The sequence below is a fragment of the Dromiciops gliroides genome, chromosome 3, assembly GCF_019393635.1.
Source record: "Dromiciops gliroides isolate mDroGli1 chromosome 3, mDroGli1.pri, whole genome shotgun sequence".
NCBI lineage: Eukaryota > Metazoa > Chordata > Mammalia > Microbiotheria > Microbiotheriidae > Dromiciops > Dromiciops gliroides.
In genome coordinates this window covers 80,475,024-80,496,445 of record NC_057863.1, presented here as the reverse complement: position 1 = coordinate 80,496,445, position 21,422 = coordinate 80,475,024, and the positions used below count along the sequence as shown (strand labels likewise).

General features: G+C 36.5%; 1 protein-coding gene across 1 annotated transcript in view; it reads right to left on the bottom strand.

The window, feature by feature from the left end:
- The window catches only part of PTH2R (parathyroid hormone 2 receptor), a 121,526-nt gene that overhangs the window by 23,925 nt on the left and 76,179 nt on the right, over window positions 1-21,422 (bottom strand). Inside the window, exon 9 of the mRNA XM_043996247.1 lies at window positions 21,315-21,381. Within this exon, the coding sequence (XP_043852182.1) occupies window positions 21,315-21,381 (67 nt within the window). The remainder of the gene's footprint in view (window positions 1-21,314; window positions 21,382-21,422) is intronic.

Sequence of the window (21,422 nt, the reverse complement as noted above, 5' to 3'; positions counted from 1 at the left end):
GTATTTCATTATGGTGTAGTGGTGACCCTGGGTTCCTAAAAATTATGGCTATAGAGCACAGGCTTCTATAGGTTCCACCATACTGGAACGTTTTCAAGTGTGGTATCAGTAATAGATTATATCTGCTTTATGAGAGCCAGCCTAAGTGCAGAGAGATTTGTAAGTGGATGGAAACGTGGTGATGAATTCTTTGGCCTTGGCAAAGCTGGTAACAAATTAAAAAATACCCCTCCATCATGTGTGCTCTCCTGTATTTGCAATGGCAAAATAATAGAAATGAAAAAATTGCTGGAATAAGATCTTCACAAGATAAGAAGGCATAGATTTGTTGAGATATGAACCACTGGGAAGAATACCAACATCTATGAAATCACAGTATCAAAATACTTGTACCAGTAGGATACAAATCCACTAGGAAAGGACAAGGTCCCTAAAAACAGGCTTCTTTTTTACTTTTCTATTTTGAATCCTTTAACACATGATTGACATCATCAGACTTTAGCATTAGGAATATCACTTTGGCAGCTGAGTGGAAGAGGGACTGATGAAGGGAAGACACTGGAGGCTGGGAGGCAAATTAGGTTATTGCAATAGTTCAGGCAAAAGGCTGTGAGGGTCTGTAATGGTTTATTAGCCATGTGAATGAAGAGAAGAGGTGAATATAAGAGAGACTTGCAGAGACAGAATTAATAAGAAATGGTAATGTATACAAAGAACTTTGTAAACTTTAAAGTTCTACATAAATGGCCATTATTATCAAGCCAAAACAATTTTAGTTCTGGCTGGAGGAAGTCTATAAAGTATATGGATTCTGCATTCCAGTAAGTGGGATCTAATTAGGTAGCTGAGTCATATGCTGGTGATAATTGACATGTGCTCACATATGCCATCTCCCATGATGAGTCCTTCCTTGACAGAACCAGCTCTTGCTGGTTTCTCACTTCTCTGGAGTTAGGTTTTTCTTTTTTTTAATGTTGTTTTTCTTTTGGGTTATTATTATTTTTTATTTATTAATGTCTCATCCTGCCAATTAGACTCTAACCTTTTTTTTAAATAACAGCCAGATTTATGACTAAGTCTTCCTCCTAGTTTACCAAAGAGCCTTGTTCCCAAGGCCCATTATATTTTGCATATAATGAGTATTCAAAGAGAGTGTGTATATTGTATGTATGTGTGTGTTGAGCATTGATTTGGCCTCCTATGTGATGGGTGCATTGTGCTAAAAGTAGGAGAAACTGATATGTTTTTCTACCCTTAAGAAAAAGACAATCATTTTTTTTTCTTGAAGTTATTAATGGATACCAATTGCAATTTGCAAGTATCTATATAAAAATAGTACACTAACCCGTGATTCCCTACCATATGATTAATAGATATGTAGTGAAACATGAGTTCTTGATTTTGCGAGTCCAAAAATAGCTCTCTTGCTTTCAGACAAGAGTAACTAGTCTATATTACCACAAAACCTTTGTAATCTCTGTCTCTCCTCTGCCTTCCTGAAATATTGGCTATCACTTCAGTTCTAAAGATGTTAATGCTGGAAGGAAGAGTCAGACACAGAAGATGATTTTTGTAATTTCCAAAGGAAGCTGGAATCAGAAAAAAAACAACACATATATACAAGGATTGTTTTTCTCCTTCTGTCTCTTGCTCCTTACCCTCTACTCAGAAACACTGCAGCCAAGCTACTAGAATATAGATGATTGCATCTGTGTTTACATAAAGTAATGTGATTTGAATTTTCCTCAAATGTTACTGTTTCGTTCCAGTTGAAGAACTACCCTGTTCTGCCAACAAATTAGTATGGTGACTTGTTTAAGTGGAATTGTTATTGAATTGAATTACACGGCAAAATTGAGTACATGGAAAAAATATCACAGCAACTAATATCTTTATAAAACAGGCTTCTAAGCTCTGGGCAATGCCAACATTTATTTAAAGAAATAATGAGCATGGTAAAATTCTAAAATAAGAAAAAATATAGAGAGTCCCTTGAAGTCAAGCGTGATGGGATTTATTTTGTTTTTGTGAGGCAATTGAGGTTAAGTGACTTGCTCAGGGTCACACAGCTAGTAAGTGTCAAGTGTCTGAGACCAGGTTTGAACTTAGGTCCTCCTAACTCCAGAGCTGGTGCTCTATCCACTGTGCCATCTAGCTGCCCCATTTTTTTGGTTCATTTTTGGTTTTTTTTGTTGATGGGATTTAACTTAGCCAGGGACTAGTTAACACATGGTTAGTTTTTCAATTCCAAGAAAAATAAACCACCAAGATATCAAAAACAAGACAAGCCAAAAGTTATTATTGGGTACTTTTGTGCCCTTAAATATAATGACTTGTGGCATTCAAATTCTGAATATGAGAAGCTCAAAGAACAAATAAAACCCATCCCTTTCAATATACTTTACAGGAAAGGCCCTTGGTGTACAGTTGTGAAATTCATTCTATTATTATCATTAAAAAAAGAAAAACACCAACTTACTCTGGATAAAAAAGAGGGCTGGCTAAATTGAGATTAAGGAGTTCTAACTTCAAATCCATATACTGACGGAATGTCGCTACAGATGTGTGCTCTGCATATTTGTAAAATGAGGTAACTTCAGATACTTAAGCCTCACACTAAGGTATACTAAGCCTTCCTTAACATTTACAATATAGTCTGATAAATCTTATGAATGAGGATGGCTATTTTTGCTTCATTACTTTAAAGGTCAAACTAGAATGTATACACACATATAGTTTCATCCAAAAGACATTGTACTCATTTACATATTAAAAATATTAAGTTTGGAATGAACAAATAACCTCAGTGATCTGATATTGAAATTCTGTTATTTAGATAATGCAAAACCAATATTAATACATTAATTCTCCTAACATTTAATAGACAGAAAATGAGATGCTACTAGAAATCTATAGAAGGGATTCTAAACCTGGAATCCATGAACTTGGTTGTTAATGTTTTAAAAAAATCATTATAATTCTATTTTAATGTAACTTATGGCACAATGGATAGAATGCTGGGCCAAGAGTCAGAGGACCTGAGCTGAAATTCTAGTCACTGATATTAGTTGTGTGATCCTGGTCAAACTTAAACTTTGTTTGCCTCAGTTTCCTCATCTGTAAAATGTAATTATATCCTATATTTTCCATGGTGGTTGTGAGAACCAAGTGAAGTAATAATTGTAAAGTTCTTAGTACAATTACTGAGACATAGTATGTGCTATATAAATATTATTATCATTATTGTGGTTACTACTACTATTATTACCCTACTGCTGCTTCTATTACTACTACTACCACCACCACCACCATTACTACTACTACTTTGTAATCCTATGTGTGGGAAGGGGTGCATAGTTTCACCAGACTGATGCCAGAGTTGTCTATGACACAGGAAAGGCAAAGAACTGTTTTTCTATCAGTTTCTCACTCAAGCACCAGAATATCACTAAATTTCTTTCAGGCCTTTGGGAGGAACAAAAGAGAAGTCTGGCTGTAAACACTAGACAAACAAAATGGATGAAAAATATGATAAAGTATAGATACTTATATGAAGTTAGTGGTAGCTTATTGAATCATTTTGTTAATGTTGGTGTCCTGGACATAACAGAAGAGCCATAAATAGTGATTTTAGTATCTTTGTCAAACAGTACAGATTAGGCTCTCACAATATAAATGGTAATTAAGGCAAATTCATTTGGACAGGAGAGAGGATTAGTTACTAAAGTAGTTCAAACATGGAAATTGTTAACAAAAGTCTATTAGTTTTTCATTGTAATTTACACTTTATTAACTTCTTTCCTTTCTGGGTTCTACTCCTGACTCTTCAGACTTTTTCTTCCATTTCCTCCATTTTCCTCCATTTCCTCCACTGCAGCATTCTCATCTTGGAAGATCACTTTAACCCTGGTATCCTTACACTGGAAATATGTTATACCCCTTCCTGTGATTGATTGGTTCCTCTCAGTCTTCACTTTAAGATATGTTCCTGGATCAATGATTTCCTCATTCCTCTCAGGGCTCTTCTTTAACTCTCCAGACTTTCTCCACCAGGTCTTCTCTCATATAAATCATCAGCCTTTCTATATATTACCAACAAAGTCCAGTAGCAAGAGGTAAAATAACTGTAGACATTATAAAGTACTTGGGAGTCTACTTGCCAAGACAAACCCAGGAAATATATGAAACACTTTTCACACAAATTAAGTCAGATCTAAACAACTGGAAAAATATTAATTGCTCATGGATAGGCCAACCCAATATAACAAAAATGACAATTCTACCTAAATTAATCTCTATATTTCATGCCATAACAATTAAAATTTATTTTTATAGGGGTAGAATAATAATAACAAAATTCATCTGGAAGAAATATATATTATATATGTATATATGTATATGTATTATACATACATACACATATATATGTGATATATACATGCTCAAGCATATCAAGGGAATCAATGAAAAAAGATTCAAAAGAAGGTGGTCTACCCATACCAGACCTCACATTGTATTATAAAGCAATAGTTACCAAAGTGATCTAGTACTGGCTAAGAAATACAGTGGTGAATCCATGGAATAGATTAGGTACAAATTACATTATAATAAATGACTATAGTAATTTAGTATATAATAAACCCCCAAATTCAAGCTTTTGGAACAAAAACTTATTATTTGACAAAAACTGCCAGGAAAACTGGAAAACTGTATGGCAGAAACTAGGTATAGACCAATATCTCACTGTATCCCAAGATAAGGTCAAAATGAGTACATGGTTTACACATAAAGGGTAAAAACCATAAGAAAATTATGAGAGCATGGAATAATTGATCTCTCAGATTTATGGACAGGGGAAGAATTTAGGACCAAAGGAGATATTGAGAACGTTAAAAATATAAAATAGGTAATTTTGATTATATAAAATTAAAAAGATTTTGCACAAACAAATCTTGGAAAAATGTTTTGCAACAGGTATTTCTGCTAAAGGCCCCACCTCTCCAATATATAGAGAACTGAGTCAAATTTATAAAAATACAAGTCATTCCCCAATTGATAAATGGTCAAAGGATATGAATGGACAGTTTTCAGAAAAAGAAATCAAAGCTATCTAGTCATATGAAAGAATGCTCTAAATTATTATTGATGAGGGAAATGCAAATTAAAACAACTCTGAGGTACCGCCTCACACCTATCATAGTGGCTAATATTACAAAAAAAGGAAAATTTTGGATGTTGGAGAGGCTTGGGAAAACTAGGATACTAATATACCGTTGGTGGAGTTGTGAATTGACCCAATCATTCTGGAGAGCAATTTGGAACTATGTCCAAAGGGCTATCAAAACCTTTCATACCCTTTGATCCAGCAATACTACTGGTAGATCTTTATGCCAAAGATATCCAAAAAAGGGAAAAGGACCTATTTGTACCCTTTCTTTCTTTCTTTAGAAACTTATGTTCCCAAATTACATGTAAAAGCAAATTTTGACACCAATTTTTAAAAATGTTGTGTTCCAAATCCTCTTCCTCCTTCCCTCCCCCTCCCCCAAGAACTCAAGCAATTCAGTATAAGTTATATATGAGTAATCATGCAAAACATTTCCACATTAGGTTGTGAAAGAAAACAGACAAAAACAAAACTTCAGATAAAGGAACTAACAAAAAAATTATGATTCAATTTGTATTCAGATACCATCAGTTCTTTCTCTGTAGATGGATTGTATTTTTCATAAGTCCTTCAGAGTTGTCTTGGATCATTGCATTGCTGAAAATAACCAAGTCATTCATAACAGATCATCTTACAGTATTGCTGTTATTTTGTATACAGTACATTTCACTCTGCATCAGCTCATGTAGGCCTTTCCAGGTTTTCTTTTTTTTTAATTAATTTTTTTTGGGGGGGACTGGGCAATGAGGGTTAGGTGACTTGCCCAGGGTCACATAGCTAGTAGATGTCAAATATCTGAGGCCAGATTTGAACCCAGGTTCTCCTGAATCCAGGTCTGGTGCTTTATCCACTGTACCACCTAGCTGCCCCAAACATTAATATAATTTGGTTTTTTGTTTTTAATTCTTTTTCCAGGCAATGAAGGTTAAGTGACTTGCCCAGGGCCACTCAGCTAGTAAGCATCAAGTGTTTGAGGCCAGATTTGAATTCAGGTTTTCCTGAATCCAGGGCCAGTGCTTTATCTACTGCACCACCTAGTTGCCCCTTTCCAGGTTTTTCTGATAGCATCCTGCTCATCATTTTTAAAAATAGTAAACTACATTTATATAGTACTTTAAAGAGAGATTTCCTTACAATAAACCCATGAGGTTGATTATTGCAACAACAGTAACAGATAGCATTTACATAACACCTTTTACCTCACAAAGAATTTTCATCACAATAGCCCAGCAAAGTACCATATGGTTTATCATCTTCATCATCAATCAGTCCTCATCTTCATCAAATCCTCATCAATCCATCCATCTATCCATCCATCAATCATTCAATCAATCATAATCATAATCAATCATCATCTTATATTGCTCTTGCCTCTGCTTCAAAATTTCTTGAAAAGGACCTATTTGTACAAAAGTATTTCTCGTAACTCTTTTTGTGGTAGCTAAGAATGGGCAACCAAAGGGATGCCCATTAATTGGGGAATGGCTAAACAAGCTGTGGTGTATGACCATATGGAATATTATTATGCTATAAGAAATGACAAGCAGGATGATTTCAGAAAAACCTGGAAAGATTTGCATGAATTAATGCATAGTGAAGTGAACAGAACCAGGAGAATGTTGTAAACAGGAACAACAATAGCATTTGATGAAGAATTGTGAATGACTTAGTTGTTCTCAGCAATGCAATTATCCAAGACTATCCCAAAGGACTAATGATGAAGCATACTATCTGTCTATAGAGAAAGAATTGATGTTAATTAAATACAGACTAAAGCACTCTATTTTCCACTTTTCTTTCATTTTTTTCTTTTATCCCAGTATTCTTGTACAACATGACTATTATGGAAATGTTTTATATAATTGCACATGTATAACCTATATCTGATGGCTTACCATCTCAGAGAGGAATTATGGGAAGAAGGGAGGGATAAAATTTGGAACTCAAAACTTCAAATAAAAATTTTTTTAAAAATCTGAAAAAAATTTTTTGAAGTTATATTGACACTTAGGGTATTATGCTACCATGCTTCCAAGACAGCGTAAATGCCTAGTAATTTCCAAATGCAATGGAACTCCTTTTTCCTAAAGATAATTGATGTAAAAAAATGCTACTGGAGCATACAGTCTTAAGGTCTAATTCTTAATCCTTTTAGACAAATTTTATATTAGCGTTACCCTAATAGCCATTGTCAAAGCCTTTCTTTCTACAAAAGAAAGGCAATTTGAATCAGATGCTAGAGCAGGGCTACAACCTTGAATACCCTCTGACAGATCAGAAAGAGTCCTGCTTGATTAGTCCCTGTCTTGTATACTGTCCTGCTTCCTTAGCAACTGAGTGCATTCAGCAACTTTATGAGCCCTGGAATGAACTGTCTACAGTCATTGGCCATTCCTAGAAAACACTACTGGTCCTTGACTCCTGCTGATGGGAACCAGTCTTTTTGAGTTTGTGCACTCATGACCTTTGAGGACCCAACATAAATCTCAAGTTGGCTATCTGGAACTGGAGAAGAATACATTTCTCAGGCTTACCACATAAGGAACGGTGAAATAAATGGGTAAATACTCAAACCTTCATATTTTAATCCTTCTCATCCTGAGTGGAAAGAAAAGCATCGAAATACCTATGATATTTTGACCACGAAAGATGATCAGTACTTCATCAATTAGATGCTGAGAGTCAGTTACAAGAATATGAGCAAATGCAAAACAATGCTGAACCATGTGTGATATATTATTTTTAGTCATTCCTGGTCTCTTTCCTCCAAGAAGTTTTCATGTTCCTTGGATGGTAATTCAAATATTTGAAAGTCATGTAAATAGGTATTGGATATGAGGAGACTCATTAATCAATGTAGTAGCACAATTTGGTTCTCCTCCATTCTAAGTAGTATTGGGGGGCATAGACGTGGAAGAGGGGAAGGAGAGGGGAAGTAGTGAATGAGGAAAAGAAATAGGCCTATGCTGGTGCCCAGAAAAAAATACTTTATCTTCATTGACTTTTATGTGTTCTCATAGGACTTTTATGTCTCACTCAATAATTGCCTAAATTTTGGGGGGAGTGGAGGGGGCATTCCAAGTAGGCCTATGCAATAATTATAATGATGGGGCAGAGGACTACTTGTCTCTCCATAACCCAAGAGTTCTTGTGTTAATATTTAGAAGAAAGCCTCTCTGTTCTCTCTTTATGGGATGTATGAATTGGAAACCTTAGGTATCTACATTTCTTCACTTTTAAAATGATAAAACTTGGAACACCATTAATTTTTGGTTATATTACTTTGGCATTTATGTCTGAATACCACTTCAACCATAGGCATGCCACCTAGCCCCAAGGAATTCCTACCATTCATGCTCAGAGAATGGTCTCATATTATATCAGTCCTCCTCAATCCTACGCTCCTCAATAAAAATTTTCATCAGATAAACACATGCCATTACTTTTCCTGGATCTGCTAAATATCCAAATCTTTAGTGTCAATCAGAACTTTGGTCTCTTATTTTGTCATAGGAGGTAATCTTAAGTCATCCTCTAGGGTATTTTTCCTTTCCTATCCTATCTGGATTTTCTCTTTTTGATATCTTTGTTAATACATCATCTTCCCAACTTATCCTTTCCTCCTCCATTCTGAGAATAATCTCTTATAAGAATAAAAAAACTGACATTAATCATAAAACACATTAATCAGGTGTGACAGGATATCCTGTCTTCCAGCATCTTAGGCCCCAGTGAAGGAGAGAAGGTCCATTCTCCTATCTCTTCTTGGAGGCCTAGCTTGGTTATTATAATGACAGTGCTGAGTTTCAAATATTCAACATACATTACTGTAGTCATTGTTTAGATTTTTCCTTCCATTTGCTTCATTTCACATAAAAAAATAGGAATCTTGGGGCAGCTAGGTGGTACAGTGGATAAAGCACCAGCCCTGGATTCAGGAGGACCTGAGCTCAAATATAACCTCAAACATTTACTTAGCTATGTGACACTAGACAAGTCACTTAACCCTCATTGCCTTGTAAAAAACAAAAACAAAAACAAAAACAGGAATCTTCCCAGGCCACCATATATTCTTCATTATCTATTGTATCACATTCATGTGATATTTGATCATTTACATGCAGCATACTTATTTAGCCATTCCTTCAATCAATGCATGTCTACCTTGTTTCTGATTTTTTGCTACTACAAAAAAATGTGCTGCTCAAATGTTTTGGTATGTATATGGAACTTTAAAAAAATCATTAACCTCCACAGGGGTATATGCCAAGCAATAGGATCTCTTGGTCAGAGATTATGGACATTTTACACCATTTCTTTGCATAATTTAAGATTTCCAAGATGGCTGGACAAATTCCATGCCCATCTTTTGATAACTCCTCCAACATACACTGTTCACATCTTTTGTCATCTTTGACAATTTTGGGGGCATGAGGTGAAACTTCAGAATTGTTTTGCTTTTGGGTCTATAGTCAGGAAGACTCATCTTCCGAAGTTATAATTGGCCTCAGACACTTATTAGATATGTGACCTTGGGCAAATTACTTATCCATGCTGACCTCAGTTTCCCCATCCGTAAAATGAACTAGAGAGGGAAATGGATCTAGTATCTCTGCCATGAAAATCTCAAATGGGGATACAAAGAGTTGGACATGACTGAAAATGATTAAATGACAACAATCAAGTAAATTCAATGATTAATGCTTTATAGTATAATTAGAAGTATGGAAATTATTCCAATCTTGTTTGTACTATTTACGTGGTCCTTTCTACATTTTTTTGTTTCTTCAGGTAAATTTTGTCTTTATTTTGTCTACTCCTCTTGGTAGGTTAAATAATAAATCAGTTGTTATTTTATTGGCACAGGCCTGTCATGAGTACTGAATCTCCCTCTAGTTACTAATGATATAGTAGTTGCATTTATGTAGCAAAGCTAGATGGAAGTAATGCCTCATGGTTGCAGATAATCTGTTCCCAAAATTGCATTTCCTGGGCCCTTTCCCTGCCTTTCCCCCCTTCTAGGCCATATTCCTGACCCTGCAGCCTTCTCAAACTAAACATCTTTCTCTAATACCTGCCACTTCTTCCTACTGATACTTCTTCATGGAACCTCCTTTTTAAAATTTTATACGAGCTCAGACTAGACTTCATTACTTTCCCCTTGTTGTTTTTGGCTTCTAGACTTTAAAACCATGCTCCCAAGGTGGGTACCTTTCCCTTCTCACCCATTCCTCTTTGAGCTCCTTTTTTGTGTGTTGTTTTCCCTCATTAGAATATAAGCTCTTCGAGAGCATAGACCTTCTTTTTGCTTGGATTTTTATCCTCAGTGCTTAGCACAGTCCTTGGCACACAGTAAGTACTTAATAAATGCTCGTTTCCTTCTTTCTTTTTTTTTTTGTGGGGCAATGGGGGTTAAGTGACTTGCCCAGGGTCACACAGCTAGTAAGTGTCAAGTGTCTGAGGCTGGATTTGAACTCAGGTACTCTGGAATCCAGAGCCGGTGCTTTATCCACTGCGCCACCTAGCCGCCCCCTCCTTCTTTCTTTAATGCTTAGTCTTCATTCTCAAGACTACTCTCTCCTCTGGCTCTATGTTCTGCCTCTCACTCTGGAGGCTACCTGACCACCTTTTCTCCTGAGATAGAAAATTGTATGTATACCTATCTCTCAGAGAAGGGGAACTCTGCTCCTCCAAACACAAACTTGCCCCAAGTCTCTGCCTATCACAAGTCCTTCATTTCCTATTGCAGGTTCAGTTCTCTTCCCCTATAAGAATGGTTTGCAATGGCACTTTGTCCTTCTTCTCCAGGCCCTTGTCCCTTCCCTTCTAAGTGCTCTTGCCCCAGTTCCTTTTCTGTATTTATCTTGTGGCTTGCCCTAAAAAGGCCTTCAGCTCTCATTTAAGAATACAGGCTAAGAAAACATCAAATGTTGGACTGGTTTTATTTTACTCAACAGAAAACACCAAGGACTCATACAATAGTCCCCAAAGATTGAAGACAATCCTGTGCTCTGGTGGGACTCTTACCTTCCCCAGGGTCCACTATAGTCACACCAGACTTATAATGATACCCTGACTTTGTCTTCTCTCACAAAAATATAGGGAAGGAATCTGGGGTTGCTAAGAGTAAAGCAAGCTCCTTCCAAATACCCCATGGGTCTATAAAATCTACATGACTCAAAATACCTAAGAAAGGGTGAGTTCAGGTTGTTTCTTCTTGTCATTGCTCCCTACTAACTCATCCTGCTTTCTCTTTGGGGCTGAGCAAGTGGTGTGTCCCATGAGCATCCCTCCAACACAAAATGAGGCCGGGCACCTCCAATTCTTCTTCCACCTACTTTTTTTTGTTGTTGGTGGTGAGGCAACTGGGGGTAAGTGACTTGCCCAGGATCACACAGCTAGTAAGCGTTAAGTGTCTGAGGCCGAATTTGAACTCAGGTCCTCCTGAGTTCAAAGAAAATCTTTAAGGATATGGTTTTTGTTAAACTACGCTCAATTGTTAAGTTTAGCCACTTGCCCTTCCCCCATTGTCACATCATATTCACCAAGACTACCTGAGCCCTCAGAATATTAAATTTCTTTCTTATAATGGTCAACCCCTTCCTGGCTTTGTGTAGTTGAACCTCAGAAGAAGATCATTGGGAGCATTTCCATATTTCTAAGTAAATTAATTTTAAATCTGAAGTTCTGAGTGACAAAACAAGACTAGTATACAAACTTGATGATTCCCTGGTCACTGGATATTTTTTAGAAGAAATAAAGAGAAGGGGACCTGCCTGTCAAGTACCTAATTAACTATTTTTTTTTAACTGGGCCTATAATTTCTTTTTTTTTTTTTTAATTTTTATTTATTTATTTATTTATTTATTTTGCTGGGCAATGGGGGTTAAGTGACTTGCCCAGGGTCACACAGCTAGTAAGTCAAGTGTCTGAGGCCAGATTTGAACTCAGGTACTCCTGAATCCAAGACCGGTTCTTTATCCACTGCGCCACCTAGCCGCCCCTGGGCCTATAATTTCAATAATATATGGATTTCCAGTGAAAAACTGCATCTGTTCTGAAACTTGTGGCTTAAAAGAGTTGTTTGGAGGGGCACTGAGAGGTTGAATGATTTGTATAGGGTCCTATAGACAGTATGTGTTTGGGGGAGGACTGGTCTTTCTGACTCCAAAGCCAGCTCTCAATACACTTATACCATGCTGCCTCAGACTCTTCAACAAATGCATTCCAATGAGCAATACAATTCTCAGCTAACTTGGTATTCTAGAAAATGAGCTTCAGCTATCTAGACTTGTTTTAAAACTTCTTATACTATATCTGACTCTTCAGACAACTGGGCACAGCTGTGCTGTAGATATTAATGGCACATTTTCCTCTAGAGAAGTTCATAATAAAATCATCCTAAGGATTAAAAGACTGTAACAGAAGAGTAAGAGTTTTGGTTGTTTTGAAATGTTTTCCACTGACATAAACAAATTAAATAAAATACTATTACATCTGATTTAATAAAGATATATTTGTTGCTCTTCCACTTACAAAACTAATTTAATTATTTATTAAAATAGTTACCAAAGTTGGAGCCTAGGAACACAAGTCTTTCCAACTAGAATGCTTATCTCTTCCTGAATTACTATAGTTCAATAAAACTATGAGCTATGCTATATAGATTTACTCAAGATGGACAGGTCATAGTAGAGAGTCCTAACGAAAAATGAGTTGGAGGAGAAGGAAATGGCAAACCACTCCCATGAACAGTATAAAATAATAAAAGATATGTCCCTGGAAGATGAGTCCCTCAGGTCAGAAGGGAAAGAGCAAAGGACAATTACAAGTAGTTCCAGTACTAATCAAATGGCTAGGCCAAAGCCCAGCACAACCAAGTTGGAAATTCAACTGGATATGCCTGGTGAAAAGAAGAAAGTTTTGATGTTGTAAAGATCAGTATTGCATAGGAACCTGGATGTAAGATGTATGAACCAAGGTAAGCCAGATGTGGTCAAACATGCGATGGAAAGATTAAACATTGACATTTGGATGTCAGTGAATTTAAAAGGATGGGAAGGGTAAATTTAATTCAGGTAATCAGTACATATATGACTGTGGGCAATAATTCCTTAGAAGAAATGGAGTAGTCCTCATAGTCAATAAAAGGGTGAGAAAAGCAGACCTGGGGTATATCAAAATGAACAGAATGATATATGTTTGAATCCCAAGCAAACAGTTAAACATCACAGTAATACAAATCTGTGTTCCAACCACTGATACTGAAGAGGCTAAAATTGATCTGTTCTATGAAGATTTACAACATCTTTTAGAAACAACACCAAGACCACCTCAGACATATCAGATTGGTTAATATGACAAGGAAAATGACAAATGTTGGGGAGGGGGGACTGGGACACTAATGCAGTGTTAGTGGAGTTGTGAGCCAATTTAACCATTTTGGAGGGCAATGTGGAATGATACCAGGTGGCTATAAAACCGTGCATACCCTTAGACCTAGCAATGCCATTACTATGTATCCCAAAGAGGTCAAAGAAAAGGAAAAGGTCATATATATATATACAAAAATATAGCAGCTCTTTTTATTTATTTATTTATTTATGTCTGTCTGTCTGTCTGTTTGTCTGTATTTTTAGTGATAATGAATTAGAAATTGAAGGGATAACCATCAATTGGAAATGGCTGAACAAGTTGTGGTCTATGATTGTGATGGAATACTAGTGTGCTATAAGAAATAATGAGGAGGATGTTCTCAGAAAAACTTTGACATACTTAAATTGATGCAAAGTGAAGTGAGGAGAACCAGAGGAACAGTATACAAAGTAACAGCAGTTTCATCTGATGATCATTTGTGAATGACTTAGCTATTCTCAGCAATGCAAAGATCCAAGGTAATTTTTTTTTGAGGGGCAATGGGGGTTAAGTGACTTGCCCAGGGTTACACAGCTAGTGTCAAGTGTCTGAGGCCGGATTTGAACTCAGGTACTCCTGAATCCAGGGCTGGTGCTTTATCCACTGCTCCACCTAGCCGCCCGATCCAAGATAATTTTAAAGAGCTTATGATGAAAAATGCTATCCACCTCCAAAGGAAGAACTGATGGAGTCTGAATGCAGATTTAAGCATACTACTTTTTACTTAATTAAAAAAATTTTTTTGGTTTATGTTTGCCTTCACAACCTGACTAATAATGAAAATATGTTTTGCATGACTGCAAATGCATAACCTATAGGAAATTGCTTACTATCTCAGGAAGGGGAAGAGGAGAGGAAGAGGAAGAGGAAGAGGAAGAGTAATTGGAACTCAAATTTGTGAAATACAAATGTTAAAAATGTTTTTTTTTTACAGGTAATTGGCAAAAATGAAATATCAAAGGCCAAAATAAAAAGAAGCATGCCATGAAGACGATACATGCTAAAAAAATTCAAATAAAGTTCAGCAAAAAAAATGTCACATTTGTCACAGAAAATTGAAATTCTAAAATAAGAAATTAAAAGATAATTGGGATAACATTCAAGTTTGGCCTTGTAGTACAAAATGAAGCAGGGAAAAGACTAAAAGAGTTTTGTCAATATAACTTGCTGGTCTTAACAAACACTCTTTTTCAACAATACAAAAGGTAACTCTACACATGGATATCATTAGATGGTCACTATTAAAATGAGATTGATTATATACTTTTCAACCTAAGGTGGAAAAGCTCTTTACAGTTAAAACAAGACTTGGAACTATCTGTGATTCAGATCATGATCTTCTTATTGCAAAATTCAGACTTAAATTGAAGAAAGTAGGGGAAAGGGGGCACCTAGGTGGTGCAGTGGATAGAGCACTGGCCCTGGATTCAGGAGGACCTGAGTTCAAATCTGGACCCATACACTTGACATTTACTAGCTGTGTGACCCTGGGCAAGTCACTTAACCCTCATGCCCTGTTCCCCCCTAAAAAGTAGGGGAAAGCATCAGATTGTATGGGTATGACATAACAACCATTATGAATATGAAGTGGAAGTGATAAATAGGTTTAAAATCCGGTAGAATGCCTGAAGAACTATGGACAGGGGGTTATAATATTGTATTGGAAACATTCCAAAGAAAAAGAAGAGCAAGAAAGCAAAATAGCTGTCTTATGAGGCTTTGCAAATAGCTGAGGAAAGAAAGAAAGTGAAAGATAAAAGAGACAGGGAAAGATATACTAAACTGAATTCAGAATTCCAGAGAACAAGGAGAAATAAGATTTTCTTTTTTCTTTTTTTTTAAAGCTTTACAAATAGTTCTTTTCCTATTCTTTTTTTTTTCCAGCTACATGTAAAGGTAGTTTTCAACATTCATTTTTATAAGATTTCGAGTTTCAAATTTTTCTCCTTCCCTTTCCTCCCCACTCCACAAGACAGCAACCAATCTGATATATGTTATATATGTACAATCCATAAGTACTCTTTTTCTTTTTTGGTCTGTGTTCAGTCAATATCAGTTCTTTCCCTGGAGGTGGATAGTAAGCTTCATCATTAGCCCTTTGGAATTGTCTTGGATCGTTTTATTGCTGAGAGTAGTTGTCGTTCACAATTGCTCAGAGAACAATGCCGCTGTCACTGTGTACAATGTCTTCCTGGTTCTGCTCACTTCACTATGCATTTGTTCATATGAGTCTTTCCAGGTTTTTCTGAAATCATCCTACTTTTCATTTCTTATAGCATAATAATATTCCATTACAATCATATACCACAGCTTGTTCAGTCTATCCTCAATTGATGGACATTCCTTTGATTTCCAATTCTTAGTGTTAAGGGCTAAAATTCTAGCTAAACTGTCTAAAATATCTAATGAGTGGTCGCCAATAAATTATAAGCTTTAGCAAGAGTTAGGCTTTTAAGCATTTATTAAGGAAAACAAGAATTTGGTAAAGAGAGAGAGAAAGGCCTAGATTTCTATCTATTAAAGGGAGAGCACATTTTTAGCTCCCTTCTCCGCCAGCGTCCCCAGGAAAGAGCGCCCCAGAGTCAGCGCCAGTCTCTTCCTTCCTCCTCCCACTAGTCCGCGTCACTTCCTCCCGCCAAAGAAGAGACTCCTGGTCTTGCCCTCAAAGACCTTCACTTCATGGGCAGAACTCTTCTACAGTAAGTATCCAGCAGGTGGCGTCATTCCAATCGTTACATTAGCCACCAAAAAGAGTTGCTATAAATATTTTTTGTCCATTTTTTTCCTTTTATCTCTTTCACAATTACTGTCATTAACTGTTTCCCTCCATCCTATTCCCTTCCCCATGATATTTATTTTATTGCAGAAGGTTTACTCTAATCAGAAGGTTTTCTTAAATGAGCAATGCAAAGAAATAGAAAAAATGATAGAATGAGAAAGATAAAAAATCACTTCAAGTAAATTAAAGATATCAAGGGAAGGTTTCATACAAAAATGGGCATGATAAAAAGACAAAAATTGTAGGGGCTTAATGAATTAAAAGAGATTAAGAATAGGTTATTGAAGGGCAGCTAGGTGGCACAGTGGATAGAGCACCGGCCCTGGAGTCAGGTGTACCTGAGTTCAAATCCGGCCTCAGACACTTAACACTTACTAGCTGTGTGACCCTGGGCAAGTCACTTAACCACAATTGCCTCACTAAAAAAAAAAAAAAAGGTTATTGAATCTCAATTGTTGCCTCAATGCAGCAAAACAATTCTTTCATTTATAGCTCCCCCCCCCCCGATTATTGTACTTTTATTTTTGGGGTATGGGGCAATTGGGCTTAAGTGACTTGCCCAGGGTCACACAGCTAGTAAGTGTCAAGTGTCTGAGGCTGGATTTGAACTCAGGTCCTCCTGAATCCAGGGCTGGTGCTTTATCCACTGTGCCACCTCAGATTATTGTAGTTCTGAATCATGTCCCTGTACCAGATACCTCGCCAATTTCACTTGCTCCTTCTGTTTTTCATTCTCTTTTGTATGTTGTCCTTCTTCATTAGAATATAAACGTCCTGAAGACAAGTGTCTTTCTTTTTGCTTGTATTTGTATCCCTAATCGCACAGCAGGGAACATTTAAACCTGCTCCTCTCTTCTATCCTTTCCCCTCCTTTTTCTTTCCCCCTTTTCTTCTCTCTTTATTTTATTTTCTTCCCAGTTGAAATCTAGTCTCAGACACTGTTGGGTGACTTGGGGCAAGGTCCTCATTTGCCTCAGTTTCCTCAACTGTGAAATAGGAATAACAATAGAACCTACCTCCCAGGGTGGTTGTGAGAATTAAATGAGATACTATTTGTAATACAAGCAAAGAAAAAAAAAACAACACCTAGTACAGGATCTGAATCACAGATTTTTGTCCCCTTTGCTCTTCCATCTCCCCCACCCACACATACACCACTCAATGTGCTTCAGGCCAAAAACCATCCTTTATTATTGAGTCTTGTATAAATGTTTCCCTTAAAAAGCAACCCAAAATTCCTTGGGCGCACAGCCTAATGACATGTACTGCAAAGCATTAATTGTACTTCAGTTTTATCAACTTTGAAGTGAAGGAAGGTAGACCAGATGATCTACCTCTAAGGCACCCTTTAGCTCTTCATTTATGATCCAATGTTTAGCCATGTCATACCCCTATTCAACGAATTCCAATCACTCCCTCTTACCTCTAGAGTCAAATGCAAAATAAGATTTTATTGAACATTTATAACTTTTACCAATCTGACTGTAATCTACCTTTCTAGTTTTATTCAACATTACTCTTTTTTCATGTACTCTTTTTTCAAGTCCAGTCAAACTGGCCTTCTTACTGATCTTCACATAAGATTCTCCATCTTACAATCCCCAGCCTTCACATAGGCTGTCCTCTAGACCAGGAATTCACTCTCTTCTGACGTTAGTTTCAGAATTGCAAGTTTTATTCAAGGCTTAGCTCAAGGACCATCTTCAATAGGAGGGTTTTCCTGATTACCCCAGGTACTAGTACCTCCTAACTAACTTTTAAAAAAATTTTCCTATGTACATACATTGCTGTTTAGTCATTTCTCAGTTGTGTCTGATTCTTTGTGACTCCATTTGGGGTTTTCTTGGTGAAGATACTGGAGTACTTTGCCAATTACTTCTCTAGGTCATTTTACAGACGAGAAAACTGAGGTAAATAGGGTTGTCACTTGCCCAGGGTCACACAACTAGTAAGTGTCTGAGGTCAGATTTTAACTCATGAAGATGAATTTTTCTGACCCCATGTCCAGTACTCTATCCAGTGCACCACCTAGCTGCTTGTGTGTGTATACATATACATGTATACAAACAGACCATGTATACGCACACATATACATATTTGTATATACACACAGAGTGTTAGCTGTTTGGTACTTTCAGTCGTGTCTGACACTTTGTGTCCCCATTTGGGCTTGGAGTTTTCTTGGCAAAGACACTAGAATTGTTTACCATTTCCTTCTCCAGCTCTTTTTTTTTTTTTTTTTTAGTGAGGCAATTGGGGTTAAGTGACTTGCCCAGGGTCACACAGCTAGTAAGTGTTAAGTGTCTGAGGCTGGATTTGAACTCAGGTCCTCCTGACTCCAGGGCCAGTGCTCTATCCACTGCGCCACCTAGCTGCCCCTTAAGCACCAATTGTGAAACAAAATGGCAGCCAAGAGAGATTTACAAATGGGCATATTTTTTTAGATGAATTTCTATTTGAAGTGTGAGAAAAGATAAACAGGCAGTTCTAAAAAATTCTAAGTTGTTACTAAGATTTTGGGGACATGCTATCAAATGTCCAAAATGAGATTTACAGTAGTCAGAAAACCCAGTTATCTTTTTCTTCTGAGGGATTTTTCCTTTTCCAAACATGATTTCAAAGGTGAAATAATCTCCAACATATCTTTACCTGTCCTGTCCTCTCACCTCTATGTATATCCTTTATTTTCTTGTCCTTTTATTGATCTCTTAAATACCATGACATCATTCCAAAGAAAATTTATGGATTTCTAATTGTCTGCCCTCCTTAATTGGATGGTGAATAGTACTCTAGATGCCTTTTTTTTTTTTTTTTTAGTGAGGCAATTGGGGTTAAGTGACTTGCCCAGGGTCACACAGCTAGTAAGTGTTAAATGTCTGAGGCCGGATTTGAACTCAGGTACTCCTGACTCCAGGGCCGGTGCTTTATCCACTGCGCCACCTAGCCGCCCCTTAGATGCCTTTTAATTGCATCAATGTTATTACTCCATAGTCATTTAAAAAACTCAGCAGATTTTTATGTATGCAAGCAAAAATTAAAGCTTTTTTTGACGAAACTTTTTACCAAATATGGTTTCTTTTAATTTTCTTTTTTTTTCACCATTCTACTTTTGTTCCCAATTTTGCTTTTACTTCATATGTTGAGTCTATGCTTAACTCTGAACTGGGAATTAATGAAAGGAAACATCTTAAAATATTTTTTAAAAAGAAAGAAATCATAACAAGTGAGGAAACCTGAGATAGAATTTACAAAGGATGAAGGAATACAAAAGTATATAGGTAAATCAAATAGAAATTGATAGGTAAGGTATATATTGGAAGATAGAATATAAAAATCTACTTTAAAAATTCAATGCTTTTATAAAAAAGTTTAGCTTTTATCTCAAAGTTAGGACCAGTAATATTGTTCCAAGGAGATGTAGTAAAGGCCAGGTCTGGGTTGTCACTATAGTAATGTATAATTTCATTAAAATACAAAAATTAAAGTATATTAAAGTTCATACCTTTAACTCATCCATCCTCTTGCACCAAATCCATCCTCTGAGCTTCTCTTAGGAAGTCTGGTTTAGTCTGATAACACTCAGTATGCCTCAGCAAACATGCAATCAGGTTTTATTACAAATGTGGTGAATTTTGTGTCCTTCTATATTTCAAATTGAAAAGCTTCCGAACCCTGGATATACTCTTGGTCTCCTGGGGTTTTATTTCTTATCTGAGGCCCTCCTTTGCATTTTTATCTTTCTCATGCAATAGACCCTTCAGAACTACATTCTTAATAAATATATCTTCTTCTTTCCTTTTTTTTTTTTCTCTTTCCTTGACCCTGTGAGCTTTTCTGTAGATAAATACAACTATATGACCCTAATCCTTGAGGAAAACCAAATTAGACCCTTAAAAAAGAGGGGCCAAGTGCATAATGAAGATACGATGAAGTTAAATACAATTCAATAAATAAGTTGCTTCATTTAGTATGTACTAGAATTGGGCTAAGTGCTGTGGGAGGGGGGAGGGGGGGTGTACAAAAATATAAAAACCCAACTCTTGCTCTCAACCTATAGAATGAAGGCTGGGTTTGTATTGAGAAAGAATTGGCTGAATCTCAGTTCTATTTACTCTTTCTGAGACCTTGGACAAATGATTCAACCTCTATGTGCCTCAGTTTCCTTATCTGAAAAATGAGGAAGTTGGACTAGATAAGGTCTAAGGTTGCCCTAAGCTCTATATCAGTGATATTATGTCTCTCTTTTTTTCTTCTCTCTGTATTCCTAGTACTTAGCACAGAGCTTGGCACATTGTAAATACTTAATAAATGCTAGTAGACTAACTTAACTACTTCTCTTCCTCCTAATATCATTGAAGGGGAACTGGTAACTTATCCTTAATACCTTCTGGTGACATGGACAGTAGGGCTTAGTAGGCTATATCAAGGGGGAGAAATGAAATGCAGGGAATGACAAAGGGGCAGTTTCAAGACCTATTCACCCTACCATTATATTGGTATCTGTTCAGGATTTAACGCTAAGATAGACATGGGTCCCTGTTAAATTGCTTCTACTCCCAATCTCTTATGTTTGAGGAAGAGCCACAGGGACCAGCAAATAGAAGAGATGGGAAGTTGTTTCAATTTTTCTTTGATGTTTCAGGATAATCAGGGCCTTTTTCTCTAGGTATCACGGAAAATTATTCTTGAACTGGACTCTTCTTATATAGCTACTTTTACACTAGTAAGATACCCTAGAATAAAATGATAGACACATCCTGTTTCTTGGTATCTCACCAGACTATGTAAATCAACACTCAGTTATCGATTTATTATTCATATCAATACATATAATCACATCAATACATATAGCCATATCGATTTGTTCTCCACCATTTGTTATTTTTTAGAAGTGAATTTAGCTTCAAGTTGTAGCTTTAAGTTTGTTAAACTTGTAAAATTTATTAAACATACCCCAATTGCTGCTAATATAGGTGCTTGATATATCCACTTGAAGTCCCCGGCACTAAACTCCCAACACCTGTAAAGCAAAGAGGAATGTTTTATGAATGAAGTGATAGA